Source organism: Gossypium hirsutum, chromosome A08 (genome assembly GCF_007990345.1).
Source record: "Gossypium hirsutum isolate 1008001.06 chromosome A08, Gossypium_hirsutum_v2.1, whole genome shotgun sequence".
Lineage (NCBI taxonomy): Eukaryota > Viridiplantae > Streptophyta > Magnoliopsida > Malvales > Malvaceae > Gossypium > Gossypium hirsutum.
In genome coordinates, this window is record NC_053431.1 from 7,846,386 (window position 1) to 7,857,382 (window position 10,997).

At 32.1% G+C, this 10,997-nt stretch overlaps 1 protein-coding gene across 1 annotated transcript; it reads right to left on the minus strand.

Moving 5' to 3' along the window:
* Nucleotides 1-642: 642 nt before the first annotated feature.
* LOC107950563 (zinc finger protein WIP2) lies at nt 643-3,103 on the minus strand. Its single transcript, XM_016885445.2, has 2 exons — nt 2,408-3,103; nt 643-1,269 (listed from the first exon to the last, which is right to left on the minus strand). Exons 1-2 carry the CDS (start codon nt 2,990-2,992, stop codon nt 832-834), a joined length of 1,023 nt encoding a protein of 340 aa, XP_016740934.1. The 5' UTR covers nt 2,993-3,103; the 3' UTR covers nt 643-831.
* Between the last annotated feature and the right edge of the window lie 7,894 nt (nt 3,104-10,997).

Here is a 10,997-nt window from a genome sequence, read left to right on the forward strand (position 1 = left end):
GAAAGGAATGAAATCAACAAACTAAACATTTATTAAATATAACTTAAAGATTTAAAATGTAATTATAAGTTCATTAATCTTAAATAAACTTTAAAAGTAAACAAAATTATGAAAGTAAAATGTCCCATTTAAAAAGTTTTCGTTAAGAAACTTCCATAAATAAATATTCTGAAAACTCTTTTTTACGTTAGGTAAAGGAGATAAGATGTTTTCGTTTATTAAAATACTCCAACAGTAGTGTTTTAAAATTCATGAATGGATTCATTAATTCATATATGGAGATTATATTCTTTAAAATAATTCATTTAATTTAACTCGAAACATTAATTCAATATTTTTATATTTTTATTTGACAATAATATTTATATTAATTTTTATATTAAATTTTACAATTTAAATATAAAATTAAATAATAATTTATCCCTAAAATAAGCAAATCACACATTTAAAGTTTATCAAAAAAAAAAAAAAACAATGCCGACAAAGTTTATAAAACCAATTTTCCAACATTATTTCGTTCTATAACATCGAAAATTAAAATACACACTACACAAATCTTATCATTGGTTTAGAAAATGATAAACAACATCTGTGTTACTTGCAATTGCTAAGTTAAACCAAACAACATAAACAAACACTTGCTTCAGCAATAATATAAATACATAGATAAAAAGAAAAATACATTTTAAAAAATGTATGCGTATATACACAAACAGCTCGCCATTGTCATGGCTCGTAATGTTTCAATATTTGAAAAACAGGGTGCTAAGAAAATGGAAGCGAAAACAGTTTGATCTAAAAAAAAGTTTTAAGTACCAAAGTAAGGAAGGGCTAGATTGGCGACTCATATTCAAGCTCAAATTCCGACCCGGGTTCTTCATCTTCATCTAAACAATCAATGCCAACAGCAGCATGACCGGGGCCAAAGGCTTTGATATGGTCTTTCAAAGACCTCTTGTGCTTGAAATCAGACCCACAAATGCAATACCAAATCTTCCCACAGTTCTTCTCATGGGTTCTCCAGTCTCCTTTCACTGCAAATGCCTTGTCACATTTCCTACAGGTGAAGGGCTTAACACCATGTTTCCTTTTGTAATGAGTTTGGAGAGTTCTGAAATCTTTGAGAGGCCTTGCTCTTGGGTGCTCGATGTTGTGCTTGCAACCCGGTGCACAGCAATAACATGGGAGCCTTAGCATGGCTGTTGGTTGGCTTCCTCTTAGGGAGTCTGGTCCTTTTCTGTACTGTGACCCATGCCCCCACATATGCATCTGTACAATTAATACGTTTATATATGAAGCAAAAAACCCACCGTGATGGGATTCACAGACGTCAAATCCAGGCGGGGGAAGAACCTGGTAACAGTATATTTCTAGCAAAGAAGTACATACACGCTTAATGCACTATGAGTAGTTGGTGTTCATTATCTCATTCAAGAGCTCCTTGAAATTTACAAACTAAGAGAAATTAAATTTCAAACTAAAGAAAAACTGCAAGAACCCCTAATCTGGTCCATTAAAAATTAAGGGTAAAACACTGTCACTTGTCTTTTAGTATGATTAAAAAAACTAATCAAAATTTACCAAAAAAAAATCTAATCAAAACATTCGTATTTCATTCATTTAACCTAAATAATAACTATACATTTATCTTATTAGATATGAAAACCCCTTAAAGATGAGTATGTATCCATTAGATATGAATCTGCTTAAACAATCGAGAATTAAGACACATATATATATAGAGAGAGAGAGAGAGAAAGAGATGAAAGAAGTAGGAAAATGAAGAGAGAGAAAGAGATGAAAGAAGTAGGAAAATGAACTCCAAACATAAAAATTTGGATGGAGAAAAAAAGGGGGGTTAAGTGTGGTTAATTGTGAAGTTATTTTTGGTAAATTAACATGATTAGCCGTTGCTATTTGCAAGAACAAACTATTAGAGGTCTCTAATTTCAAAATTGGAGTGTCAGATTAATATGTTTGTCTGTTTGGGATGCAAATCTAGGGTGTTTTCTTTTGCAGACTGGAGAAATGAAATGACAAAGATGACTAGGGCATTTCAAAGTAAAGACCAGCTGAAAGTCTGAAACCCTCTCATCAGTCTTGCATTAGCCTATATTTGCAATTCACCTGGGGACTGGGGTTTAACTTTAGCACACTCTTCAAAGTCCTAACAAGCAACAGCAACATTTTCAGTACCTTAATGACTTAAACCTACAGACTTCATTCTCTCCTGGTACCTTAATGACTTATCGAGGTTCAAACATAACTAAAATAAAAATAAAAGCCCAGTTTAGAGTCTCAGATCAGATGAAAGAAAAGACTAATCAATGGAGATGAAAGAAGGATGTATGAGTGAAGAGGAAAAAAGGAAATTTTAGCGGATCATGTCTCATGCAATGAGGCATACCTGCAGGTTATTGTATCTGTTAAAGGTTTTGCAGCAGACATGACATGAAAACTGTGTAGGACCAACGAGAATCTGAGTAGGGGTAGGGATCCAATACTGTCCCTTGGTTAAAGGATACCCAGGAACTGCACTCCCATTCCCTCCTAATCTGTCTGTCACATGTGCAGATGGGGAGAGCCCCCCAAACCCCAGATCGGAAATAGGGCTAGGAAGACCTATGTGTAGGGTTACAGTTTCAGCCTCCTCATCATCATCAGCAGCTGTTGCAGCCTCTTTGTTCATACCCTTATCACCTTCCATGGAACTGCTCGAGGGTTCATTCTCTTCTTGCCTTGTAGGACTTAGATAATTGATTAGAGGAAGTGCTTGTTGGGGTGGAGCTGGCCAAGGATGAGGCGTTTGAGCTTCGATATTGGAATATGTGTTGAAGATTATGTTGTTGTTGGTGTGAGGTTGGGAAGAATGGGTTGGATGAGGAGGAGGAGGAGCAGGTGCTGTAGTACTGAAACGAGTAGCGTAGTGGGGATTTAGAGGTACGAAGTTGAAGCCTCCTCCGGGGAAGAGATTGGAGTAAGGGTCTGTCATGGCTGTGAGATTGGAAAAGTAAATAATATAAAGTGAGGATTTGATTGTACTTTGGCAACTGGAATGATGAAACACACACTATAATATATATAGATAGATAAGATAGGATAGGTAACACATACATACAGAAATACATATACACATATATGCCTGACCCTGTCAAATTTACAAAAAGTGAAAGGTAGAATCATAAAAGAGAGTGGGAAGTGATGAGATGAAAATAATTTACCCCTATCGCTATTGCAATGCCATGCAGACAAAGAAATAAAGTAAAAGGAGGAGACATAAGTCAGAGATTAGGCAATCAGGTTACTCGTCCTTGTCTCCTAAGACCATAAAAGAGAGGAACTGATGGAGAAGAATAGAGCGGTGGAGCGTAGACGTCTTTAGTTTTTTTTGCGTGTGTGAGTTTATGATAAAAGGAAATCATCTCATCCATTTTTGTCACTGGGAATAGTATATTAACCGCTTTAATTTGTTTTACTGTCTATGTTTAATCTTATTTAGGTAAATTTATTTTATTGTTTATGTTTAATCTTATTTAGATAAGGAGTGTATTCAAATAAAATCTTTCCAATCATAATGATTTTAATATTTATTTTAGCTTGATCATGTTTGAATTTAAAAGGTATCGATTATGCTTTTAAGAAAATATTTGAAAAAGAAATCCAATATTACTTTTTTAACAACTACTTGCCTAATAAATTGAATTTAAAATTGATCGCTTATGATGAATGAAATTTAATAGTTTATCCTAAAATTTTGTTTTGATTTGATTCAATTTAAAGAATTATAAAAAAAAGTTTAGAGATTCTTGAATATATAAGTTTACATCTTCCTCCTTGGAATTGATGGATGAATTTAGTAGTCTTGTTCTATTCTCCGCATTTTGCTCATTTTTCACCCCAAATTGTACTTCTAAGATTTTCATATTGTTTGCTTCCCGTGAGACTGATTTTCCTTCTGACAATGTGGTGCTGAATGATGCCTGCACTGATAGACTTGTGTGGGAGACGGACTCTCATGGCAATTTTTTAGTGAAAATATCGAAATTATTGTTTTCTTGCCATCAACAGTTTTGATTCTATTGCTTTTGACCTTCCAAGTTCCTCCTGATGTTCAAAATTTTAATTGGCTTGTTTTTACTTAACCCTATTCCATCAAAATACTTTTTGTGTTCCAAAAGGCAAGCTTAATGGGATAATTTACTATGTCTATGGTGTGGCATGTTCGATGAGGATTGTGATCACATCTTAATTGTTTGTTGGTGTTCTTGGATGTTTTGGGGGTGAGATTTTCAATTGGTTGAATTTGTCCTGGGTAATGCCAGAATCAATTTCTGACCTCATTTTCTAGTGCTCCATATTACCATTTTATAAGCAGGTTAAAAGGCGTTAGTTAACATTTTGCGAGGCCATTTTGTGGACGATATGGCTTGCCCAAAACGGAACTCTTTTCAAGGAAAAATTTTGGTATCCGAATGATATTGTGTTTCTTTGCAAGATGAGGTCCTTGTATTGGTTCCATGCCTTTTGCGAAGGTGTTAATTCTATTGAGCTACTAGCAGGCCCTCATGGTGGAATTTGATTTGTTATCACCACTACAGGAAAATAGGACTTTAGCGGCATTTTTAGTGGCGTTTGAATAAAAAAGCGGCGTTTTCAATAAAACGCCACAAAAAACAGAGCAATAGCGGCATTTTTTATCAAAACGCCGCTAAAAACTGAGCAATAGCGGCGTTTTTGGCCCAAACGCCGCTAAAAACTGAAGAATAGCGGCGCTTTTGGAAAAACGCTGCTATAGGTAGAGGTTTTAGCGGCGACTTTGTAAAAACGCCGCTATAGGTCGAGGTTTTAGCGGCGCTTCTAGAAAAACGCTGCTATAGGTAGAGGTTTTAGCGGCGCTTTTGTAAAAACGCCGCTATAGGCCGATGTTTTAGCGGCGCTTTTGGAAAAACGCCGCAAAAAAGTAATTTAGTTTATGGGTTATGGTTTAGTGTTTAGGGCCTAGATTTAGGATTTGAGATTTGGGGTTTGGAATTTAGAGGTAAATATGGTAAACTACTTAACTTGTGTATCTTGAATTTTTTATAATATAAATCTAAATAAGATAAATATAAATTATTATTTTAAATAATAGGTACATATATATGTTTTAGGGGTTATGCTATTAGGGATTAGAGGTTATGATTAATGATAAAAAATTAATTTATTTTAGAGTTTTGGTAAGCATTAAGATTCTATTTGAATTACTTTTGTCCCTTGTTATATATATATTAAACTTCTAATATATATTAAGATTATAATATATATTTAGGGTGTAAGTTTAGGTTAAGGGTTTAAGGAAATGATACTATTAGCTAGCTAGAAATTAACTGAAGAACATTTGGATTTTACTAAGATTCAAGCTATTTTGTATATACTCATATTATTTAATATAAGAATATAAACATATATACATGTGTGTTTTAATTTGTACTACACTAACATTGGCCACACGAATTCCAAAAAATATGTCTACGAATATTATGGTTTAGGGTTAACAGTTTTTAAAGTACACTTTATAGTTTGGGCTTTATGGTCTAGGAGTTATGGTTGGTTTAAGGGTTACCGAATGGTTTCGGGGTTTAACGTTTGGGGTTAGGGGTTTTGTGTTTGTGGTCCAAGGTTTAAGGTTTAGAGTCTGAAGTTTAGGGTTTTAAATTTAGAGTATAATTTTGGATTTTAATGTATAAGATAAATGTATATAAGATAAATATATATAAATTATTATTTTAAAAATATATAAATATATATATGAAAAGTGGTTTAGTGTGCAATTGTGTACATGAACTGTAATTTGATCTAGATCTTGTAAAATATTTAATTAATTTTGATATAATAAATAGCATCATGTTTTTATTTAATTAATTTATATGCATACATAATATGTATTTTAAAATGTGTATTAAATCAAAAATAAAATTTTAACTATAGTTAGGGTTTAATTAGAGTGTAAGTTTATAGTTTGAGGTTTAAAGTTTAAGGTATATTATTATTGAAGACTGAACCAATATTTAGAATTTTATGATATTCTTGCGAATTTGTACTAAACCTAATATATTGAAATATTGAAATATATATTTTGTACATCACAGTAACATTATTTAGATATAATTTAAAAGAAATTCTAAATATATATAGTTTTAAATTTTGATCAATTTTTATAAAATATTCACGTATTAGCGGCGTTTATACATAAAACGCCGCAAAAGATAGGAAATAGCGGCGTTTTTTTAAAAAACGCCATAAAACTTCAATATACATTAGAGTAAAACGGCATCGTTTCCTATGAATAGTAGCGGCTTTAGCGGCGTTTCTAATATAAACGCCACAACTCGTATTAGAACGGCGTCGTTTTGTAGTGTAGATAAAAGGGCGTTAGTGGCGCTTTACTGAAAACGCCGTAAAAGGGCTCATTAGCGGCGCGTTTCTGAAAACGCCACAAGATTTCCTTATTTGAAACGGCGTCGTTTTTTCTCTCCTGTGGTTTAAGCCCTTTACCCGAAATCAGTTTCGATTTTTGCTAAGTAATTTTCCCCCATTTCGTCTCTTCCTTCCCTAAATCCCTAAAACAGAAAACCCCTCTTTCTTTAGGTAATAAGCTCTTACTCAAATTATCACTTGCTTATTTGTTGCATATTCAGGATGTGAAACTATTGGCTGATGATATTGGGGAGCTAAAGTCAATATCTTCTGTGCGGTTCCTCGTGTGTTAGAGTCCATTCAGGTAAACTTTCTTATATTCCTCAATGTGCTGATGAGACTGATTTCCAGCTTTTTTTTTCTAATCATTTATAAAGGTGAAGAAGTTTTATGAATTTGGAATAGGTAATGTCTTTTTGGATTATCTGTGAAGTTTAGAGTGCAATGCAGTATCTGTTCTGAGTCTTTCATAACTTCCGTACATCATTAGGTTTACTACAGAAGGTTTCTGGGGGAAGCTAATTGTCTAAGATGTTGTTTGATGTGGCATACTCAGTTACATTCATTTTTTAGTTTGCTGTGAAGAAGATCATTGTATCTGTTGAATTCCAATAAAAAATAAAGGCTAAAAGTAACAAGGAAGTTAATTTTATCACCATAGACCCACCAGGTATCAAGAACAAAGGATATTGGCTTCAATAAAAATAGAATTATCTCAATCATTTTAGCATTAAGCTTTATAATAGAGCTTTTGATTACGGTTGTTGGCTTTTGTTTTACATAATTCCGTTTATGGAAAGTGGTTTCCAAATTTTTCTTTGTTGTTATTTGATTCTAATATCTATGATAACCCTGACAGCAAATTCGGTAACATGAAGAAGGGTACTAAACATGAAGATGCATCTTTTATCTGTGACAGAGTTGTATTAAGGTGATTAAAGACTTCATTGTTATATCATCCACACAGGTCCTTGCATCTCGATCACCTAAACGAAAATCTGTCAACTACTTGAATCTCATTCATATATGTAATCTTCTCAGGTAAATAGCGGATTGGGAGGTAAACTGAAATATATTTGGTGCTACTCTTATAATCTTACATCTGTTCTAGGTACTTATCTTTTATTTACAAGAAACAGATTTAGGTAATGGAAGATGTATGCCTGTGTGTTTGTGTCTCTATATATGTATGTATTTGGTACTAGATGAAATCTTTACTCCAGTTTTGAAATATAGACCAGGTTTTGCATACATTGATCATTTTCTGGCTCTTTTCCTTCGAATACATGGTTCTCTTGAAATTAAATGCTCAGGTACTTTCTGCATATTCTGTGATTCTTATTAGATAAGTTATAAATCAACAGTTATGTTAGTTTTGATCAAGGCCTCTGTAAACATAAAGTTGGTATTCTGGTTAGGAGAAGGTAATGTTTATGAGTTTTGTGGAGTATGATTCTGCACATGCAAAGTTGGTTTGTTTAAAGCTGTGCATTTTCATGTTTACATACTAATGGTGATTCCATTTTTGTTTTTTAGATGTTCTTTTGGTCTGTTTTCATGTTTCTATCCAACTTCTGTGTTTACTGTGCAGTTTTGCCATATTTTGCTAAGGTGTATAGCTTCATTGGCAGTGTCTTTGATCCTGGTACAAGTGGGCACTTGCAAAACTGATATAGGTAAAGTTTCTATATTTCCTTAAACTGAAATATATTTGGTGCTACTCTTATAATCTTACATCTGTTCTAGGTACTATCGAGCACCTGAATTAATATTTGGTGCAACTAAATACACCACAGCCATTGGCATTTGTTCTAGGTACGTACAAGTTTCGTTGCTAAAATTTTTCCTTATTTCTATGCATTTTCACTTTAAATTACTTAACAAATATTACTTTTTGACTCCAGCCTCTGTTTGCTGGTGAGAGTGGAGTAGACCAGGTACGTTTTATTAAGGTAGGCTTTATTTCAAAATTCTAATCAATAATAGTTTTATCATGATGATTTTGGAAAAATTAATATTTTGGGGTTGCGATTTTGTAAAGATTTAATTGCTAGTTCTGTTTGGAGTAGAACTATTTTGTTTCCAAATTAATTTTAAATATTTGGTTCAACTTAATTATTATATGATTCAACTTAAGTATGAATAGGTATGAATTAATTTTATTACCGTGTAGCTTGCTTGTCCATTAAAATTACAACAATAGCTGACTTTCTCTCCAACTTTATTTTAAATATTTTAAAGATTCAAAGTATATAGGCTGGAAACCTGACGGGTTGCCTTATATCGAGCTGCAAGATATAATGGATCCTCCCTAGGTGTAACAGCGCCACGTATGATGAATCTTAAAAAATTCAAAAAGACTTGAAAAAAGTTCTATCGAGCTCATTTACTATTGAATATTTATATAACCTTAATTTATTTCCAATTTACTTATAAAAATTAAACTACGATTCTTTTTTGATATTATTATATTCAAATTACTATTTTTTTATATTAATAATGTTTTATTTTAATATTTAATATTTTTAAATTTCTACAAAAGTTATAACTACTTTTTATCAAAATTACAACAATAGCTGATCTTCTCTCCAACCTTATTTTAAATATTTTAAAGATTCAAAGTATATAGGCTGGAAACCTGACGGGTTGCCTTATATCGAGCTGCAAGATATAATGGATCCTCCCTAGGTGTAACAACGCCACGTATGATGAATCTTAAAAAATTCAAATGTTTCAATTTAATATGTCCCATCTAATATACAAATATTTAATAAAATATTTTATATAGTTTTTAACTTAAATTTAAATTATTATTGAAATATTCTCGTCCGTTTTATCACAAATATTATTCTCCGTTTTATTACAAATATTATCATCCGTTTTACCATTTAAGTTAAACTTTTTATTCAAACTAAATCATAGCTTTTAAGCTAAATACGGATGTCCACACAGTGCTTTAATATGTACTTAAGAAAAGATGACTTGTAAAACATAAATTAAATTAAGTATGGACTATTTTAACTGCACATGTGATTTGTCAAATAAAAACGAACGACATGTATATTATTTAATTAAAATCATTTTTATAAATATTATTTAATTAAATATTATTTAATCCCGCTACTTACCTGTAGATACTTGATATTTGATATGTATTATCCATGTGATTTTCCACATCGTGAAATAAAAAACTTACATAATACATAAATTTATTTGATATCATAATTTACATAACTTAGATAAATATATAACTTACATAACTTATATAACATACATAACTTATATAACTTACATAATACTTAAATTTATTTTATATCATAATTTACATAACTTACATAACTTATATAACTTAGATAAATATATAATTTACATAAATATATATCATATCATAAATTACATAAATTACATAATACTTAAATATATATCATATCATACATAACTAGTTTACGAAATTTACTTAACTTACATAATACATAAATCTATAGTCGAAAATCCTGCAACTTGCCTAAATTAGTTTATACCCATTAGAGGCTTGATATTTAGTATAATGATATGATTTAAATCAATTGAGAACATTTAAGTAACTGTAATATGTTGTCAACTTTAGATTTCAAGAACTACAAAATGTATAGGAGTTGGATGAAATTGTCAAGGGTAAGCAATGCCTATCAAAATGGAGTACAAACTTTTCTAAATTTTGCATTTCAAAATGCAAGCCAAGAGAATATGATTCTTTGCCCGTGTAAGAAGTGTGGCAACATCTACTGGCATTTTCGTGAAGTTGTCTACGAACATCTAATTGTTGATGGCTTTATTCGGGGGTATAAAAAATGGATTTTCCATGGAGAGTGTACATCTAGTGGAACTTCTTCAACGATTAATCTGACTTATCCTGATACTGATTACCATCAGTATGTTAGACAAGATGACATGGAAGATATGTTGCGGGATGCATTTAATATGCGTAGTCATGGTGAGCAATCGTTTCCACCTGACTTTATTATATCTGAGGATTGTAATATTGGTGGAAATGTTTTTGCGAAACGGGAACAAGTGCACCTAATGAGGAGCCAAATGAAGAAGCGACTAAGTTCTACAATTTACTTAATGAAATGAATGAAGAACTTTACGAGGGATCAAAATATTCGAAATTGTCCTTCTGCATTCGTCTATTTCATTTAAAATGTTTGGGAGGGTGGACCGGAAACTCTTTTACAATGCTGCTAGAGTTTCTAAGAGAGATGTTTTCGTTTGCAAAAATTCCCCAGTCTTGTCAAGACATGAAGAGACTAATAAAAGATTTGGGCCTTGGGTACGATAAAATTCATAATTGCCCAAATAACTGCATGTTGTACTGGGGTGATCAAAAAAACCAACAATGTTGTCATGTTTGCGGTAAGTCTCGTTGGATGAATAGTAATACAGAAGATGTGAATACGGATGAAGGTGGGGCACAGTTAAGAAAGAAGCCAGTCAAGGTCTTGCGATATTTTCCCCTGATACCAAGACTTCAAAGGCTTTTCATGTCCTCAAAGACAGCC